Source organism: Apteryx rowi, unplaced genomic scaffold, assembly GCF_003343035.1.
Source record: "Apteryx rowi isolate R43461 unplaced genomic scaffold, aptRow1 scaffold_946, whole genome shotgun sequence".
NCBI lineage: Eukaryota > Metazoa > Chordata > Aves > Apterygiformes > Apterygidae > Apteryx > Apteryx rowi.
Genome location: NW_020451256.1, coordinates 31,774 through 53,022, shown reverse-complemented (window position 1 = coordinate 53,022; position 21,249 = coordinate 31,774). Strand labels below are relative to the sequence as shown.

Below are 21,249 nucleotides of genomic sequence, written 5' to 3'. Positions count from 1 at the left end.
CAAGCAGTAGCTATGCAGAAGCAGTAAGATGTTTTGTAACTTTAATTTGGAACGATTCTGCCCATTCTATGAGAGGATTTGGGGTTTTGGTGGACAAGAGCAGACCAAAGACTGGAGAAAAGCTGTCTTCTGGAGTGTGAATTTTGTTACAACAAACTAGATTTGAGATCAGAGCTGACTCTGAAAGAGGCTGACTTAGGATATAACTCTTGAAGGGATAACTTTTTCCCTGAGGGGGTGGTGGTTTTAACAACCCTCCCCTTGCCCCAAGGGAAAGACAAAAAGTCTTGTTAGATTCAGGAGGTCATCAACTCCAAACTGAAAACATCTGATGAGTACAAATTGCAGCTGTGCATGTTCCTTGGATTGCACAGGATGTAGAGGATGTAGAGTCCTTCTCAGAGTGACTGTGTTTGATTAAACTTCCATTCCCAAATGTGGATTTCCTAATTTCTGGGACTTCTTGAGAGCTTTGGCAGAAGCACAAGAAATTGTTACTGTTTGAATCCACGCTTTTTGGAGTACTAAATTCAAGGAAAAGAAGAAAGTGAAGACAGCTGGCATCACACAGTGTCAGTGTTGTGATGGAAGGCATACATCGATAGTAAAGGTCTCCTCTCTATCATCAGGAGCTAATTGCTCACCAGAAGAAAAATGGACCTGTAGACACAGTTGACTGAAAATAAGAGGAAGAGAGACAATGAAATGCAGCTCGGTTAATTTATTAAGAGTCCCTGAAATGTCTGCAAATTCATGAAGTAATACATTAAAACTGAGAAGCAGTTTCCATAACTGGCCTTAAAGGAAAGGGCTGTAGAGGAGGTGGAGCTGGAAAAGAAACTTGGAAGAAAAAAAGAAATCCCTCTTGAACAGGACCAACATTTACAGAAGTACCATCAAGTATATGGAAAGAGAGAGGCTCAGTCACAAAGGTGGATTAGCTGGGGAGGAACCTCTTGGCCCTAAAACACTTCAGAGAAGCTGACAAGCTGAATTCGAGACTATTTTTTCCAGCTTTTACTGAAGCTATCAGTGATCCCATGCAAATCCCATGTGCTGCTCTGAAGTTTCAGTGCATCCAGAGCTGAAGATAGTTCACGACAGATCTAAACTGGACAGATCTGAGCAAAGACTTCATAAAAGGAGTAAAAATGATTATGAATGTGGTATTTCAGTCTCCATGGGTAAATTTAAAGCAGAACAATCCTACAGCAGCAAGACAGTTCAAGCCTGTACTTCTCCAGATGTATAGTCTTGGGGAACAGTACATGACAAAGGTCATCTGCAGCCCCATTGTCCAAGGTTTTTTGTCCTGTTGAGGTAAATCAGATGAGCTATGTTAGTGCCTAGCCCAGAAGTTAGAGTTATTTGCCCAGATTCTACAGGGATGAAGCAAGACAGACAACTCTTCAGTGTGAAAGGGGCAGAAGAAGCAGAAGGGAGAAGCAGGGTGCATCTTAGCCTGCCAGGTCATGCTGTTTGTTTGCTTTTATGTTTTAAGTTCTTCGAAATAGATCATATTGCTACATCTCTGAAAAGCTATGCAGTAAGCCAGACACCCTTTTTCCTTTGGGCTGACCTTTTGACAAGGTAGCTTTTAAAGGTTAGGAGCTAAGGGCCAGACTTTGAAGATCTAAGAAATTTGGACTGTGTTCAGGAGGCATAGTCTCAATGAGAGGTAGAGTGTGTCTCATGAAAAATTGCATGTGTGACTGCAATTGTCAGTACAAAAAGGGAAGTTAAATGGGATACAAATTTCTCTGAAACGTAGGATTATCATGTAGTATTCTGTGTGTCCATTTAGCTTGTCTGCAAAGTGACTAAATCCAAAAATATATATATTGGCTGAAAAAGAAAACATGTTCTGATTTGCAGTACAATTATCAAGTATTTGGTCTTGACATACTCCTGCAAGATTTAAATCAAGATTCTCCATGTTAATGTGGAAATGAAAATGAACTTTCATAGGCATACAGCAACTTGTGAGAGTTACTTATAAACAAATAAAGTTGTGTATTATTATGGCAGCTTATGTAAAATCTTTTGTTTGAGATCTTTTGCAGCCTTTTTAACTGTTACAATGTACTTCAGTATGAGATGTAACAGAACGGCAGACTCAACATGCATGTAATCCTGTATACTGCTTGATATGAATTAGTACTTTAGTAATAAAACAGTTGCCTTACTCCTTGAAATGGAGCCTTTCTTATCATCGTCTGTTACTGAACAGAAAAGAAATATTGCTTTAGAATAATCATTCTCTAGAAAAAGATGCTTCATAACAAGTTACAATAACTTGTCAAAATGCCTAAGCATTTTCAAAATAAAGACAATTTTTGTATGAAAGATCCTAGGAGAGAGAGAAGGGTAGGATATAATGCAGTTTGCTGAATTGGGCTTTGGATTAGAAGTCAGGAGATGTAAGTATAGAGAAATGAGAGGTTAGATAACTGGTCAGTGGGAGAGTGGGTAAGAAAGTGCTTGGACCTTTCTGTTTAGCATATGCAAAGTCCTTAGAGCAGAAGCAGATTTGTATTTTATTTTCATGCAGTGCTTGGCAAAATAAACCCTTGTCACACTCCGGAGAGGTTCTTTGCATGTTGGTATAGTGCAAATAAATAATAAATTATCGGGAAGCTTAGTACAGGGAGAACGTTGTTTAAGAGGAATTTTCAGTTTGATCTGGATTAATGCCTGTGAGGATCATGACAGAAGTGCATTTTTAAGAGGTATTTGATCAGGAAAGACTAAAGACTTGGTTGGCAGGGATGGGAAGAGTGTTTCATTCCAGATTTTGGCAGTAAAAGAAAGAAACTGTAAGCATGGGTGCTGTGTTGAACTGCTCAGAACTGGGCAATTTGGCCTTCTTCACAGCTTGTGGAAGACTCTGTGTTTACCTTTNTTTTTTTTTTTTTTTTTTTTTTTTTTTACAGTAAATTAGTTCATGACCTACAGCTTGTATTCACTTGTTTCCCCCAACTGTTGGTGCCAGGAGTTCAGTCAAACAACGGCTTCTCTTATTTGCCTTGTAATACGTATGTCAGCTTTATGTGTTCATGATGACTTGAAGTGATTTGCAAGGCATCCAGACTCTGAGATGAAAGTAAAATAATGATTTGAAAATCTGTCTGATTGTGAGGAGGTGCTCCCTTTAAATAAATGAGGGGCACAATCAGCTGCTTTTCAACACAACTGCTTGCTAAAAAAAAGTTCTAAGGGTTCCCGTACAATTTATTGAATCGCTAAGACCCCTGTGTCTTTTGCCCAAGCAGCAGGCACGTTGCATCTGCTCCATTCTCCTATAGTAACACATGCCTGACAATTGACATGTTGTGTTTATTTAAAGAATTTGTCCTTACAGGGTGAGTGCCTTGGCTTCTTTTTCACTTGGAAAATTGTCAAACATGATGCTTGCAGTATTTCACCATCACGTCCTAGAAAGTTTGTGATAGTTAAAGTAACCTGGAAAGTACAGATCCATTATTTGGTTAGTCAAAGTTCTTGAAACTGCTGCTGTTACTGGTAGTAAGTTACTATCTGGGTCCAGATACTCTGGATCTAGAATTTTTTTCTATACCTGTTTGAAAAGCACACCATTTATTGCGCCTGGAAAATAATCAAAGCCAAACTGCAAGAATGATTGTTTTGATCAAAGCAATTACAGTGCAGCTTCCAAGCAGTTGTCTGAGCAGTGAGACCTGTAGTATTCCATTTAACTTGTCATACCGCTCTCTTGTTTTTTGAGTTTCTTTTCGAATCTGCCTCTGCCAGGTTCATTGGAACACCCAGGACTCCATTCTTTGGGCTCTTGTCTATTCTTAGTTTTGCATTGAAAACTACACTTAAACAAGAAAATGTTTCAGTAACTTCTCCTATCATACTAGTCAAGCAGAATTTTCCATGTGTGAATCTTTCAAGGATAACGTCAGATCATTATTCATAATTTCCAATATTTCTCTTCCTGAGGTTGTTGTTTACAATACACCTTGGAAGGTCTGACATTGAAATGGGCTTGCTGTGATTTTCTTCATTCTGTCTCCTATACAGTAATGATGGTGTGCATCTTGTCCTTCATTAAAATCAGTTTCACTGCACTACGGTTTTTTCATGGGCCTCTCCTAGCCTACCGTATTAAATGAAGATGATCCTTTTTTTTTTCCTTTGCGTCCAATTCTATTTTCCCCTGTTTCCAAAGAAATTTTAGAATATTTTATTAGTCTGGGGGTTTTCTGACTCCACAAAACTGAAAAACATTAAGACTTCCAGTCATCTGATACAGTATCATTTTGACTTTGTCGAGTGTTTCTGATGGCTCCTCTGCAGAAAAATGTAGTTCTTATTTCTGTATCCCTGCCCTATCTAGAAATGTATTTATTTTTTAATTAGGTGTAGATGTTCTCTTTCGTTCTGGTGGTTTGTTTAAGGGCAATTAAGTTCAGAGACCATATCACTAGTGGCCAGGAAACTTTGCAACACTAGTTTCTATACAAGCCTTCAAAAAAGAGTCTGAATATGGCTAAACACAGTTCTCATGCATGTTTGTGTTGGCAGTAATTGGAAGGTAATAAAGGAAAATATTAAGAATGCAGTTCTGCTGTGTTAGTCAGAGATGTGCCAAATAGCTTTGGGTCAATTGAGGTAGCCCTTAAAATAGGGGATGTGTCCCACCAGCCTGCTGGTAAAGACTTTTTGTAAGAAAAAATATTAATAGTAAACAAAAAGCCTATGCTTTTAAAATTTCCTTTTAGGTTCTGATGCTTTGCCTGGTTAAGTAGTTTGGTGATTTCAACTACACTTTTCTCCTTTTCAAGTATATTTTGAGCGGTCTCTTTTGGATTAGATTGTGTCCCACGGCAAAGTAATTTTCAGCCGTGATTTCTCTTGAGGAATATAAATAACAGGAAATGTAATAAAAATACCCTGTAAAGTAAAGGTGAAATGTGTAGGATATATGCATTTACCAAACTGTTTTTATAATTTGTGATAGATGGTTTCCTTCAAAAGTTTTTTCATGTGTCTTACAAAAGTTATGAAACAAAAAACGAATGTTGCTGTTATTTTATGCAAAGGTCATAGCAAGTAAGTCTTCATACCTTTAGTGTTTAATGTTGCTAGAAGCTTTCAGTAGAGTTATAGACATAAATTCATAATTATCTGCTTATGCTATTATTACCATTATCTACTATTGCTTAGTTAGTATTGTCTAATATTGCATTTAGCACCCAAAATGTGCTATCTGCACACAAGAAAAAATCTGTCTCAAAGAGCTTAGCTTCTGTTAACAACAAGGGTCAAGAGATCAAAACTACAGTGACAGTGGCAGTGCTATTAAGATAGGAAGGCAAAGATTACAGAAGTAGTACTGCTTTCTCGTGCACTCTTTATTACAAAATATGTATGACATTGCTGTTAAAGTCAGGGTTCATGGGTAAGCAGTTCCCATTTCCCTTGGCCCTTCTTTGAATCTGATGAGGAGAAAGGCCCTCCAGACAAGCCCATCATTATCTTTTGAGGAAAATGTTCCCTTCTGTTAAACCTAGTTTTCTTTGCTAGTTGTGGTCACACTGCTATTCAAGCACACTCTGTGCAGAGAAACTCAATAGAGACAGTCCTGCCTGATGGTCTTCTAGCCACCAGCATCTCCCCAGCAATTAACCTGAAGTCACAGGACTGTATTAAGCTGTTCCAGTCCTCAGTAATATGATGAAAATCTCTCTTCACCTATTTTCAGTTCTGAATTCTTACATTTTCTCCTTTTGCATGATTTGAAAAAATGAAGGCACTGCTACATCTGCCAAAGTTCCATGTGGAATACTGATTTTCTATGGTGGAAAAATCTGTTCTGCACAGTAATTACTATGAGACAAGTCCATTTAATCTGCTCAAGGACTTTCAGTGTCTTATGCTGTTCAAGAGGATTTGGGAGGTCTGATCTCTCCCAAGTTTGTAGAATGACATTCTTAGAGAGGTCAGAGGTGTGAGAGATGTTAGCTTGCTGCATATATTGGGTAGCAGAGTTCCTGGCATCTTAGGTGCATATATATAAAGGTGGAATATAGACTGGAGTTTCTCGTGAATAGTGCAGTTTCTCATGAATGTCAAGTCTGGCTAAGAGGTAGACATGGGATAATCATTATGTAGCTTTTCTATTTCCTTTTAGTAACTGCCCTACATAGAGCAGTTTTTTCCCTCCCTTGTGGCTTGTGTTGAAGCGGATAAGATTGCAGCAAGTATTTCATCTTTTTTTCCCCCTATTTTATTTTTGTTTTTCAGCTCTTCCAGCTGACATATTAAAAGGGAGGCTTTATATGGTTTTCTGTGAAGAAAGCCACACCATGGCTTTAATATTCAGTTAGATCTGTAAACTCTATCACACCATAACCTCAGTCTAACTTTTCCTTTCTCTCCCTTCCAATTTTCAGTCAACTAGTTACTTTTGTTTGTCTCCAAAAGTGGTTCCTACTTGTTCTTGTGCTGTTGCAGCCACTGCTGTTGTTTCTGGTTTGAATCTGGCAGAGGAAAGGAGCCTGCAATGTTTTGGTACCTGTGAAAACATCTACCACAAAGCTGGGAAATTGCCTATGTTTTAATTGAAAAAACTTGCTTTTTAATGTTATTAGTAGGAAGCTCTCCTAATTGTCTTTAAAAAAATATCTGTGGACCATCCATTAAGCTAAACTTTGAACTCTCCTTTATTACTTTTCTCCAGTTTTGTTTATGTGTTTACACGGGCTGAAACCTGCATGCACAGGTTTTAGACATTTATTTAAATTTTGCCAACTGCAGTTTGATCTCTTGCAGAGACCATAGTGGTCCCTAGACCACAGTTTGAAGAACGCTGCTTGGAAAATATTTAGCCTTCATTTCTTGTTTGGTCATTTATGAAATTAGAGAATTGATGGGTCCAAAATCATAGATTTAAGATTTTGGGGGAAAAGGACTGTTTCTTACTGTATGTTGCCTGGTGCAACTCATAGTAGTACATACCACCTCTCAAGGACAATGTAATTGTACAAAAATAAGCAAAACTTTTTAAATTTTGTTCAAAACCCTCTACTGTCTTGTCCAGCTTGTGATTTTCTGGCTGACAGAGGTGTGTAAATTCAGCTTGCAAAAATCCTTACATATTCGAGTAAGATCCAGATATGGTGACAGATCTTTATCTTCTCTACTCACACATGCCTGGGTCATTGCCTTCTGACTCCCTGCAGCTACCCACTTCCACAAAAGCACTTCACCTGCTCTGTTTTTGCCCTTTCCTTGTAGCCAACACTGGAGTCAAAAATTTCTAGATCAGAAATCCTAGACAGTGCTCTTCAAATTTCTCTTTTAATTTCACATAAAGTCACGTAAACAGACTATTATTACCAAGAAGATTAGACCAAAAATTCCTAGTAAAGCAAAAGAACATGCTATATTGAGCTGTCAGTTATCAAAATGATGATAGTTCTAAATAAAGTGTTCCTGCTGTGAAGGAAGCAAGAGAGTTTCTTTGGAGTCTTTTATCTCTAGGCATGTATTAATTTGTACATTGTCCAAAATGGTGCATCTCCCAGCTATTCCTTCAAAATACCCAATGTATTCTTGAATCTTCATTTACACATCAGTGATTATGCAGAAAGAATGTTCAACTGCTGTGTTACAGCTTACTGGATAATAGCGATTTTGTCTTTCTTGCTAGATGTGAATACTTCTTACTGTACCACATGCCAAATGTGAATATAGAAAAAAAGAAAACTGATTGGGTCCATTTTTTTAAAAACATGTATTTAAATAATTTGAAGTTGATTATGACAAAGATTTTGTGTTCTAGAATTTATTAATTACTTCATTTATTTAATGTCTCCTGCAATAATGTAATATGAGTGGCTCAAAACAGTCTTGCAGCAATTTTGAATGAATGTTAAGATTACTCCAAATAGACTTTTTAAAGACCAAACAAACTGGTGTTTCACTTAGAAATGTCCATGGTTTATCCACAATATATCTGTTCAGCATACCAATGTTTATAATAAGTATTTCCCATAATTTCTAGGGTTTTCTTTTCTTTTTTAAGGCAATTGCTTGTGTAAGCAGTTTTGAAGTTAAAAATTGTCTTAAGAATGCTCTGGATGGAGAACAGTCACTTGATGCTGCACGATGAGGAGTCCACTGAGGCTGTTCAGGTTTTGCAGGAACCAAGAAACAATGAGCAGCAATCCACAGTTTGGATTAAATTATTCTGTCTCGTGTAGGGACTTGCAAGAGGAGTTTACAAATTTCCAAGCATGCAAAGAGTGGTATGTTTTTTCTTCAGAAAATTGCTGTTTGGAAGGAATCTCAGCTATGGTACATTCATGACCTACTGAGTTATCACTAATAAGTAATCCTTCATGAGTCAAGAGCTGGATGTTTAATTACCCACTTTTGGGATTTTCAGTTCATTCTGTATAGTGTCTAAGTTAGGTCTTATTTTCTAAACCTATAGCCATTTTGATTCATATTCTATAGATCTGTCTAGCTGATGAAAAAACATGCTATGTTAAGAGAGATTCACTACTCATGTGCCCAGAGCATATGAAAAAATCTTCATCTTTTTTATGCCATGTAGCTGGCATGCATGGGACAGTTTATTGCTCACAACTCATGGGTAAGGTATGGAGAGGGTGCTGTTGACAGGGGGTGCACATGCTACTACTTGTTGGGGTGCTTTGGCAGGGAGGACATGCAGAGGCAGTGGGTGAGAAACTGTGAGCTGTCATGGTGCAGGGAGTAACTCTTAAGGGCTGCCAGCCTGGAGCCAGAAAAGCTGAGAAGCTGCTCACTGAGATAGCGGGTGCTGGGAGGCAGAAAACTGAGTCTGCTCCTAGTTCTGCCATTCACGTAAGATCTTAGCCAAGTCCCATCTCCTCCTCGTAACTCTCCTACTTCATCCATCTCATTTCTTTTTTTGTTACATTTTTAGGTTTGCGACTATCTTTCAGTAGGTATTTACCTAGAGCATTTAACTGTGAACACTGCCTAAATTTTAGCTGAGCTGTGGAGTTAGAAACAACCTTGTCTTGCCTGTCCATCAAAGTTAAACAAGTATCGAGGAGTAGGAGAAGCTTGAGCAGAGGCATCTGGCTTGGATTTTTTTTTTTTCCCAGTCTTGTTCCATTTTCTTAGGATTTAGTTCTGTTCCCACAGAATCACAGAACAGTTGGGGTTGGAAGGGACCTCTGGAGATCACCTAGTCCAACCCCCCTGCTCAAGCAGGGTCACCTACAGCAAGTTGCCAGGATTGTGTCCAGACGGCTTTTGAGTGTCTTTACAGATGGAGACTCCACAACCTCTCTGGGCAACCTGTTCCAGTGCTCAGTCACTCTCATAGTGAAGAAGTTTTTCCTCATGTTCAGATGGAAGTGTCTGTGTTTCAGTTTGTGCCCGTTGCCTTGCGTCCTGTTGCTGGGCACCACTGAGAAGAGTCTGGCCCCATCCTCTTGACACCCTGCCTTCAGATACTTGTACACATTGATAAGATCTCCTCTCAGCCTTCTCTTCTCCAGGCTAAACAGGCCCAGCTCTCTCAGCCTTTCCTCATATGAGAGCTGCTCCAGTCCCCTAATCATCTTAGTAGCCCTCTGCTGGACTTGCTCCAGTAGCTCCATGTCTCTCTTGACACAGTGCTCCAGTTGTGGCCTCACCAGGGCTGAGTAGAGGAAAAAATGCAGTTTCCAGCAAAGTCATGATGAAAAGAGGTCATGAGTTACTGAAGTATAGACTGGCGCTGCACGATATTACTATGAAAAAAGTATGAAACTGCCCAATATCTTTTTATTACTTTGTGTATTTAACATTAGTGTATATTCAGGTAATTGAATCTTTGCCTTGGCTGAACACCGGTCGCAGAAGACATGCTTTGCATTTAGGCACTGACCCTGCCTGTCACTGTTGGTGAGTCTGAGAAGAACTGAATTGGAGGTTTGTGTTCTTGTGAATGAAAAATTTGCAAGTAAATAGCACTGTGCTTTACTCAGTCTCTCCTTATCAGATTGCTTCTGATGTGAACTGCTCCCTTTGCCAGAACTGAATTGTGTGTGAGAGAAGACGGAATTAAACCAGTGGTGCATTAAAACAAACATTAATAGCATGTGTGCAAAGAATTGTCAAAATGAATGAGAAATTACTTGTTCAGAGAGGCTTTATACAATTAGGAAAAAGAATGTCATAGTGTTTTCAGAGTAACAAACAAGGCCTTTTGGCTCTTTTCTAAGAGGCCAGTAGCACCAGAGTGTGTGCTGGCAATTTGCTTGCTCCAGACCCTAAAAGAATGCTTAGTTTGCAAAATTTTCATATCCTGTTTTTTACTCCTCAGTTATGAATTCCATGTGAAACCCAGAAACCCTCTTGGTGAAGGTCCAAGCAGCAATGTTGTGGCATTCAGTACTGAATCAGGTAAGAACTTCCAAAGGTCTGTCTGTCATTTACAGTGGCTGTTTAGAAATCATTGGTGTTGTGCTCAGCCACTAGGGAACTAATGTTTAGTATCTTCAAATTAAACAGACAACGTGGTCCTATGGGTTGGATCCTAAAACCAGGTTCAAAGAATTTGTCTGTGACACTGGTTTGCTACGTGTTAAAAAACGCTCAGTTTCTATAGAGGTTTTATTATGCAAAATGAAGAGTAGCATTTCTGGAGAGGAGGTGAATATGGTTTACATTTGACTGACTTACTGGTCCATGTAGTAAAAAGTTTTGTTCACATTTTTTTAGGCGACTAACATCATCTGTAAACTGATTTTTTTGTTACAGTTGTGTCTGTTGTATCCGTTTTTGTGCACTACTCTTAATCCATTTGTCTGGGATCTATGAAAGCAGTGAGACCTTAGTACTTAGCATACTTGGGCTCCCTTGCTTCATTGAGCATGTTTTGTTTTGTTTTGTACTATTTCCAGACTGGCTTTTTACTATTGAGCGTGTTATGGCAATGCCTGGGAGATGAGTCTGAGATCAGGGGTCTTTTGTGAGAGGATATAAACTGGCCAGACTGCAGGAGAAAATAAAAAGCCGGAGCACAGAGAGATCAAGTGTCTAGTATTCAATCTGAAGAACCTAACTTTACACTTAAAGAAGGCTCAGTCATTTAAGATTAGTATTCCTGGCATTTCTGTATCTGTGAAACTCATCTGCAATAGCCTGGGAAAGTTCTGAGGACCATACAGTTGTTCTTTGGGCTGACATGTTTATATGCACTTCTGCCTTTTCAAAATGACTGCTGTGTAATGAGTGTGTTGTTTGACTGAAATGAAGGATTGAGAAATAGCAGTTTGGAAATGCTGAAGTCCCAGTATGCCCTCTTTCATCGTATTTACTCTCTTGTGAAACACTTAGAGAGGAATATACAAGCCTGTTTTGATCATTGGTTGGTTCCCAAGTCGTACTTGACTCAGAGGTGAGAATCAGAGCATGCCTTTGCTTCCCATATTCCAGCGTCCAGGGAGGTTGACTGTAGAGTTGTTGACTTTGTACAAGCAGGACATTTATTTTTTTTGTGTAGATCTGGTTATTGCTTTATAGTACTCCAGGACCGTATAAAACACACTATGGATTTAGCCTCTTTAAAGGGACGTTCTCAGGCTGCACTTTGAGCCAGGTATGGTAATAGTCCTTACATAGTGTTCAGTCACGAATGAATCAGAGTTTTGGCTGAGCAAGGAATTAGCCAGGGAGGAGCTCAGACTATGCCTTGCATATTTTAAAACTGTGAATACATTCTTTGTAACCCTAGATTGTTAAAACTGAAAAAATGTTTATGCCGAATGCAGTTTTCATGAATGACACAGTTTACTTTCTGTCTGCTGTTTAGTTTGGACAAATTAAGCAGTCAGTTTTGCTTTTTCTTAATGGTACACATCCATTTCTCACTTCAGGGCTTTCATAGCAAAGTTTTGTGCTGCAAGTATTACAGAGGAGTCCTTTTTATTATTTAAGTTTTAAAATTGAAATCCGAAAAAAAAGGCTGTAGAACTGTTTTTTTACTGGTAGCAGTTTTTATGCTCTTGATTTTACTAAAACCCAGTTTGAGTGGTATTGTCCCATAAGTAACATTTTTAAAAGCTCAGTGATGCACTGGTTTAACACGATGACACAGGAAATTTATTTCTTTAAATTAATACAAAAAATTTAGTGAACTTTGCTTCCAAAACTCTTTGTTTTGCAGATTAGAGCTTATATCAACTACAGAAAATCATACTAAGAAAAGCATACTAATGCTTTTCCACTGAAATATCAGGAAAGTTCAATTTACAGTGTCTGATTGAATGTTTGTTTTCTTTCCCCAGCGGACCCAAGAGTGAACGAGCCAATTTCAAGTAAGCTTTTTATGTATAGGGTGGTGTATTCTGATCAGGACTTTTTTCAGAAGTGAGATAGCATAATTTTATTGGGGGGGGAAATTGCTGTACTGTGCCAGTTAAATGAGCTCTGGAATAGAACAGTATTCACACATGATTTCACTCCTTCCACCTATATCGTAAGAAATTCATGCCAGGCTAAATGTTTACCTGAGCAGAACACAGTCAACATGATGTGGTGCTCAAGTGGCAGCTAGGATGGCTTCACACCAAGGTACACAGATGAGAAAAGGGCAGCCTCGTGGTGTCTCAGCCTGGTCGTTAAATGAGAAGAAAGCTCTGTAAAATGAATAAGCTGCTTTGCACTTTAGTGGGCGAGTTAACAGAGCACAATTCAGAGGTTACTATTTATCTGCCATTGTGCTTTCCAAAAATTGTCTGCTTCTGAAGGGTTGATCCAGCTCTGCTTTAGGCCCCTTTTAAGACTCTTGCTGTGTTTGGTGGGAGGTGGATTGATCTTTTGAAGAACAGCTGAGATCCATTCAAGAGAATTGGGCTGCTTTTTGCATTTGTAATGGATATCACTTTGGCAAACACTAAGGTATCTTTTCTTTCCATGTAATTCATGACACTTGAACTTTTTGTTTGTTTATCTGTTTGTTATCACATACTGTTTGCTGTGAGTTGTCTTTCCTGGCTTGAATCCTCTGAAAAGCAGTGCCTGTATCTCACAATTTGTAAATAAGAGTTTTGCCAAACACACAGACTTTGCCCCCTACCAAGGCAATGCATCCTAGAGTGCACTTATTCCAAACTGACACCACTGACACAGACAGCAGAAGCTCTTCACTGCATCAGTCTTATCTGCACATTTTGGTGCTTCCCTAAAATAGCTTTCATGCTCAAAATGCAAGTGACTAGCGCTATTAGTATACTCCAAGGTACATTCTGCTCCATCAAGGTTTTAATTCTGTTTATTTGAGTATATTTGTCATACATCATTCCATATGCCATATCATGCTTAAGCCTCCCTCTTCCTCTCCTGCAGTGGGAAAGGATGCTATCTGGACTGAAATCCCATTCAATTCTGACACCTATTCAGAATGCAAAGGGAAACAATACGTAAAGAGGACTTGGTATAAGAAGTTTGTCGGTGTGCAGCTGTGTAATTCTTTGAGATATAAGATATACCTCAGCGACTCGCTTACAGGTAAGAGACATTCAAGTCAATGTTGTCCACATTATCCACCCCTCAAGATATGGGTTCAGAACTAACAAGTTTAACAAGATTGGCTCTGCTGAAATGTGATCAGGTATGTTTAATCTATTCCATAGAAAGGTTAATTATAAATATTAATCTGCCTGTGCTCAGTAATCACGGATGTGGTTGATACCAGATTTTCCAAGACGCACGAGTTACTCCTCCATGGTCATCATCTGTTTTACAGCACCCGTTAGTATCCTGGGGATCATACAGAATACTTATAAAGACCAGATCTCTGCCAGGGAATAGCTTATGTTGTAAAGGTGCCAATCTTGCATTTAGAAAGTGGCCCGGGATAGTTCTTAATGCAGGGTTAGGACCTAATTTTAGCCCATGATTAGAGCTCAGTCATTCCCACCCCATTTGGTAGACATCTGGTTAATTCATTATGGTGGGCCTTATTTTAATATATATTAAATATATGGCTTCTGCTCTAATCAACAGGTTTTACTCACCTGATTTTACTTTTTTTTTCACTTTACCCATTTGTGTTTACCATCTCTTTTTTTTTCCTCCTTTTTTTTTTTTTTTTTTAAGGGTTTATTACTAACAGCAACATCCCAGCCTTAGTTTCTCAAATTTTGTTCAGTGTCTTAAGGTCACTAAAAAGTGACGTATTTAAAGCTGATCTCTGTTCTTTTTGCTGGCTACTGAGAATGAGTTGATCCTGCTCTTTCTAGAAGTTGGGTATATCCATGTGTAGGTTCATATACAGCTGTTACAGAGCTTTGGTGTTGCCTTCTCGTGTATTTACTGACAAGTTTGGGCACTGCAGTTTGGGGGAATCTGCCTTCCTCGCTTCAGATCCCCTGTGGCACTTCTGAGAGTGACTGAGCTTTATGGGGGTTGTGACTAGGGCAGGCAGACATCCCTGGCTTTGTCACCTGGCTGCATACTTGACTCAAGTGACCCACGTTGCGTGTAAGCTGGGGAAACAGCTTATAAAAAGTATTTTTCAGTTAACTGATATTTAAACAGACTTTTGTATCTCATGTGGATTGTACAAGCTGTCTTTAGAAATATTTTAGTTTATAATCTGCCCGAAGCTCCTGGCTTTTACCTGAGCTGTATTGACAACTGGTGTTAGTATAGCATCCAGACTGCAGAGAGTAAAGCAGATCTGTGTATGGGAAATGTCTCTGAGTGCAAGTTGGGCAGTTACATTCTTCACATCAGATTGAATCGAATAGAAACAGTAGTTGAAAGAATCAAATTTATAACCCAAAGCTGCCCCATTTCAGAGCTCAGCCCCTCGCAGGAGCAGGGCTCAGCAGTCTCTGTGTGTGGGAACAGGGATGAAAAAAAAGAGCAGAGAGCGTAGGGCAGCTCGTGCCAATATAACCATCAGTTGCCTGGCCTTGCACCCGCCACCATTCCCCCATGAGCAGACAGTGAAGGAAAGCCCTGTCGTTAATAGTAAGTGCAATACCTCATCGTAAATAATATCTTGGCAAATCTGTGAATAAGAGAGACTGTTTTGAACAGAGGTATCATTCATTCACCCATTGCTGTACTAACCAGCTGCGATCAAATAACAAAAACTGGCAATGAGGCATAGCATATCACAAAACTAGCCAGTAGAGGAAATAGCAGTGCTAATCTAGTAGGACTAGACCTTAGCCCTAAATCAAGTGAATTAACACCACACTGAAAGCTACTTCAATCTTAGAATAAAAGTTTAATATATCAGCAGCCCATTTTCCTATTTTCATTAGATTGTTTTTGTTCTTGCTGGAAGACTGGAGATTTAACTTGGCTGGGGAGGAATGATGGTAGCCACATTGTATTCATTTCATTTGCTAAGCCTGGTTCTTGCACTTGAACTGCTGAAACCAGTGCAGGCCAGTTGTCACAATATTTGAAGGAGTTTAAATGTTTATGTAAATGTAAAGCCGTTCTGTGTTTTTCACCACTCTTTGGTAAGTGAGACTGACATGGCACGGGCCTCTCTATTAGAGTGGGAAAGTTTCCGGTTTGAAGCCAAGCTTTTGTTCTGACGTGTTTCACTGTCACATGCTGCCTCATCGTGCCCCTGAGGCCAGTGGAGGTATCTCTGCCCAGCCTGGCCAGCTGGGCAGTGGCCGACAGTGACAGGCTACGCTGGGGTCTGAGTTCCACGTTGCACTAAAAATATCTTCTGAACCTTTTCTGGTTAAGCAGGATAATGAACTTGAAATTTGGGTGCATCGTACATGCACTATTGTATAATATTGTATTGTATATCTTTCTAGGCTGTTTTTTAGCATATATTTACACTGCTGTTGTTGCAGAACTCACAGTGTGTAAAACTGCATCTGATTTGCTTAAGACCATTCATAATGAGGGAACACTGTTAAATGTTCCCTCATTTAAAAAAAAAAAAAGAAGTATTACATTTATGCTAGAATTACTATTCACAGAAGAGAAAGGTGAATCTAGTCATTCAGTACCTAGAAGTTTTTCAGGTATGATGTTCCTTATTATGGAAGTAATTGGACAGTGAGAATGTAGTAGATATTCACTGAGAACACTGCTAATTTATGTATAGCAAGTGCTTGAATTATGCATATTTTATGTCATGGTCCAGAAGAGTATTTGTATATCTGAAAGTTACTGTTCTTTTGTTAGCCATATGAATGTCTTTTTTATTCTGCCTCTAGTGAAGAAAAGCTGATTGATGTTACACATGCCAGTACTGTTCTATAAACCAGCATCTACTGCTGACCTCATTTAACAGTCCTCCAGAGCAGTCACTGTAAGCATTCCAGACGATCAGGCCACCAAAAAAAAGTATTTATTGAGGGGAGGAAAAAAATAATTTTTAAGTGTGACCTTCAACAGCCATGGAAAAAAAAAAACATGCAGTTTTGGGCAGCCTGAATGTTCTTAATTTCAGACCAAAAATTTACCAAGAGAAACTCCCTCTGACCAGTTCTCCTATGGAAAAAAATATGCCTACAGCCAAAACTAAACAGTAATAAATAATTTTCTAAAGCTAGAGCAGAACTGCATGCACAGAGACCCATCAGCTAGAGGTGAGACTTTTTGGTAAAGTGTTGAGCAGACTACAAAAATGTAAGAAAAAGATGTATTTTTGGTAGGCTGCTACTTTATTAGTAGAACTTCAGAGAGCAGCATTTTAAGCCACCTCACCGTCTCTCAAATGGCCAGATTGGCACAGATTCAAGGCTACCAGAGTCCCAACATCTAATGAGTAACTGGATTTTCTGCTTAGCTTATACCTGAGGACTCAGGACTGAGCCTATTTCTAAAAGCTATCACTGTTTCTTTCAACTTCACAACTGGAAGCAGCAAAAGGTATGAGGGGCAACTTTGTTTTGCAAAGATTTTCCATCTCTCATTCTAGGGAGAGAGGGATTTACCTCTAAATCTCTTTGGTTAGTTTGTCTCCAAATAACCAGAGGCTGAACAGATTAAGAGCAAGTGCCATGAAGGGTGTTCAGAAAAAACAGTAAGTTTATCTGAAAATGTTTCCTGCCAAAGCTGAGGAAGAATAGATTGCATGCTTTCCTCCATCATCTGAACTGAATTTTACTAAAGTCTTGTGAACCAAATCAGTAAAAATCTCTGTCGAAATTGTCTCGCTGTAAGTCTATTAACTGGATAAGGACAGCCTGCAACATCAGTGCACACTGCGTGTGGCACTTGAGACCTTTTCTTCCACTTAGTTGCAGTCAAGTGTCCTGTTTGTTAGCAATCCTGCAAATAAACATGGGCACACCTTATTCTCTCGATAAGCAGCTACAGTACCTAGGTCATATATTTATTAGCTAAAGGATATCCCTTGCACATGTTGTAAAAAGATGGTGCTGTATAAAGCAGGCCTTAGACATATTACGAGATGGTATATAAGCCATCTTTGAAGATACTCTGAACTTTCTGACAGGGGATCAAACCTGCCTTCCAATAAAATCAGTAGCAAAACTTACTTCTTTTTGTTACAGTCAGGATGAGGCTCTAGGTCAGAACAGGATTTCACTTACTGTATGAAATATAAGGACAGGAAAAAATGTGTTCAGGCATTAGATTTTGGCCAGCAGATGGTACCAGCAATTGTCTACTGCTGTGAGCACTGTACTTGGGGTATGTCCATAACGCTTGAATTACAACTATAGATCCTGAGATGAAAAGACCATTAGCTTTGGTGGTTTTCAGACCATTAGCTCTGGTGGTTTTCAGAAATAGCCCTCCCTAAACTTCATATGGATTTCCAACTCTGCTGCTTCTTTGCTTTCAGGAAAATTTTATAACATAGGAGACCAGAGGGGCCATGGAGAAGATCACTGCCAATTTGTAGACTCATTCTTAGATGGAAGAACAGGACAGCAAGAAGATGTACCAGTCAAAGATGGTAACTCCTGTCTCTGTGGCAAACCTTCGCAATTCCTTTGATTGCCTTGTTGTTTTCCTGCCAGTGGATTCAGGGTGCATTGCTGGGCTGGGCAATGGAGGCAGAGAAGAGTCAAGAAGGTTTTGAAGATGAGCAATAGCATGTTAAAAGGAGGTTATGATTCAGGTTCTGTTAGATAGTAAACACCCTCTCTCCTATTTAAAACATTCCAACAGATTATTCACTGTTGGTTTTACATATTTAAACCCAGCCATGCATTTGAGTTTACAGAGAGGCATGAAGTGTTATGCTCAAACTAGCAAGGTTGATTTAAAGTGCAGTAAATCATCAGTTGGGCATGAAACAGCTTTATTTAGTGATAATGAGAAACTAAAAAGTTTATTACTGGAAAATGTAATTCATGCTGCAGTAATTCTGTGTACACTAATTCAACCTGGCTGTCTAGAATTCCAGTCTGGTCTCATGAAGTGGGCATGGAACTAGATGTCCTGAAAGCAGCTGTGACCTGCTGAGCTATTTTTTCTCTTGTTGCTGAGACTCAAGTATAACAAAATTGTACCCTTGTGTCAGCTGAACTACTGCCTTGTTTGAAGCATTATCAGTATGATGTAGTCCTATCTCTTGTGGAGTAAGAGGATAGGCTATATAGATACACTTGTTCATAGTGGAATATATTACTAAGAAAAACACCAAAATAGTTTTCAATACAGTATCAGTGTGTTAACAAAACCTTCACATACATAATGCTTCATTTATAAAACACCTTAAATACAGAAATGTGTGGTGGGAGTTGTGCAAAAAACAGTGTATTTAGTTGAAGAGATTAAATTCAAGTGCCTAAATCTTTTACCAGTTTTTCAGAATGCAGAATAAGTAAATGATCTGCCAAGTGATCAAGTGGATTTTTATTTTTTCTAAGAAGGCTTTGCTTTCCCTTTGTCAGTTCGTGTTGCCCATTTGTAAAGGTACCTTGTTTGTATAGGGGATTCTCTGAATCCAATTTGGCACTGCCACAACAGTAGACAGCTCAGCCATATCAGATTTGCTTTTTAATATTTTTATACCAAAAAGCTTTTATATAAAAAGCTGTCTACCCTGTAAGTTTACAAAACACTGCAAAACAAATTTGTTTGTTTTTGCCTAGTGGGTTTAACTGACTATTCATGAGCAACTTTAATCTCAACATGTTCATTTTTTTTTTAAGGGGGAAAAAAAAAAAAATCCTTACCTGTAACGTTGTATTTCTAGTAAATTAACTGATCAGAGAAAACAATGGACAAATTGCTCATTGCTGCTTAGTTCCTCCCTAGCTGTAGCAAGTGATTGAGTTCTGTTCAAAACAGAATTAACTGTATGTGTTTCATCTGAAATGCAAAGAAGATCAGGTTGGATAACTGCTCACTTCAATTTTTAACATCGCATAAATTGTTTGAATTGGAAATATGTATATTGTTCTACAGAGTTAAAGCAGGAGGTACAATATTTAACTTGAGGATGGGGAGATCGTGTGAAATATCCCCAACTGTCAAGTTTTGTTTAGGTTCACTGTAGTTTGAAGGCTACTGCACTGGTACTATTTAATCATAACAACTTTGCAAGGAGGAACAGAGGCTGCCAGTGAAGGTTTCAGCCTGGTATGTAGAGAAGGCCCCAGGCAGTGGCAGGAGGAGAGGAACAGGGTGTTTGCCGCTCTCCTTGCCAGCACTGCCACCATGCGAACGCTGGGAGCAGAAGTCTCCAGAGAAGCCAGGCCATCCCTCTCTGGGCTGCGGTGATCCCAAGTGCTTCCCCCTTTTTCTCCTTTGAGTTTGGTGGACAAATTCCAGTTGCTTCACAGTGCTAATCATAGTATAGTCCTAGCTTAACAGGGCAGCAAACTCATTTGTGGCAGATGGCTCAGTGACTAGTTTACCCATGCACTGAATTGCACACAAAAGTCACAGAAGTGAAAGGAAGGTACTGGCTTAGTTTCATGCAACAAGACTCTGTTCTCTGTTCTAGGATTTTTCAGGGCAGTTCGCCAAGAACCCGTCAAATTTGGAAAAATAGGTGGCGAGACTCACATTAACTATGTTCGTTGGTATGAGTGTGGAACATCGATACCTGGGAAATGGTAGACCTGACATGAACTTGGTAAAGAGGTCCATCACTATCCACCCCTTCCATCTGCCCAGAGCAAGCTCAAAGATGAAAATGTTTATGGTATGCCTGTCAGTTAAAGAATTTTGCTAATGTGTAACGGTTTATACAAATCTAATGACAATACTGCATTAATTGTGTAATATCATAGGCTGCTTACTGTAGTTATCCTGTTTTACAAATTTGTTTTTAGGTTAAAAAAAAACAGGTTAAGGACATGGTGTAGGATAATGTATAGGGAAGCTGGCTCCCTATTCTTGAGGTATGGTTTATATGGTATTTTAAAAGATACGGTGTGTATATTATTTATCACAGTGTTGTAATAAATGTTTAAGGCACAGTTATGGCAAAGTCAGTCATGGAATGCAGTGTGCATTAGTTTTAAATATTCACTGTTTTTTTATTATAATATAAAGTGCTGTAAGCTAGCTGTCCCCATTCATAAATTATAGAATAGAAAAAGAGTCCAAATCTTTTAATATCCTGCAACCAGTAAACATGAAGAGCTTTCTCCTTAGACATAAAAACAATTCCTGCCAAAAACACAGGTAGGTTTATTGTATGTACAGCTTTAAATGATCAAGTTAGTTAGTGTGTTTTGGTTTTTTTCCATGTTTGTTTTCAAATGCAAGCTTCAACTCCAGCAAAACAGTATGAGCAGCCTATTGCTAAAAAGTTAGAAACATTTGCCTGTTTAGCTTGGCAGGGCTTTAGTTGGTTTGTTTTTCTGTAATTAAAGCAGACAGGTATATATGTACATGAAAAAAAAATACAACTGGCCTCCACTGCCATGGCTTTTCATTAAAGTGTACTGTTTTCAGAGGTTTAGCCTTAATACTTCAAAAGCCAAATGTATATATAGTGCAGGAGGATTTGGAAAGCTATACAAAATGTAGAAGAGAGCCCCCTGTATTTAAAACTAAGCTAATAATAATAGTACAGTTTATGAAACAGAAAAAAGTGGTTTGAAAATGTTTGTTGTTTGGGGAAAAAGGAAAAATAGTGATAAATGAACTTTTAAAACTGCTTTTAATTTTGATTAAAATCTCTCCCAAAGCTACTTGTTGTATTGCTTGAACATTTATGAACTAAATAAAGAGATGTAGTTTTTTTTTTAAAAGGTGTTATTCATTACACTATTAATGTATTGAAAAAATATGAACAGGAACACTAAGATATAT

The 21,249-nt window shown here is 38.7% G+C and overlaps 1 protein-coding gene across 1 annotated transcript in view; it reads left to right on the top strand.

The window, feature by feature from the left end:
* Nucleotides 1–20,046, top strand: part of ABI3BP (ABI family member 3 binding protein) — a 177,355-nt gene extending 157,309 nt beyond the window's left edge. Inside the window, exons 55-59 of the mRNA XM_026092199.1 lie at nucleotides 10,337–10,416; nucleotides 12,303–12,332; nucleotides 13,363–13,524; nucleotides 17,816–17,929; nucleotides 19,931–20,046. Coding sequence (XP_025947984.1) covers nucleotides 10,337–10,416; nucleotides 12,303–12,332; nucleotides 13,363–13,524; nucleotides 17,816–17,929; nucleotides 19,931–20,046 — 502 coding nt within the window. The remainder of the gene's footprint in view (nucleotides 1–10,336; nucleotides 10,417–12,302; nucleotides 12,333–13,362; nucleotides 13,525–17,815; nucleotides 17,930–19,930) is intronic.
* The last annotated feature ends 1,203 nt before the right edge of the window (nucleotides 20,047–21,249 follow it).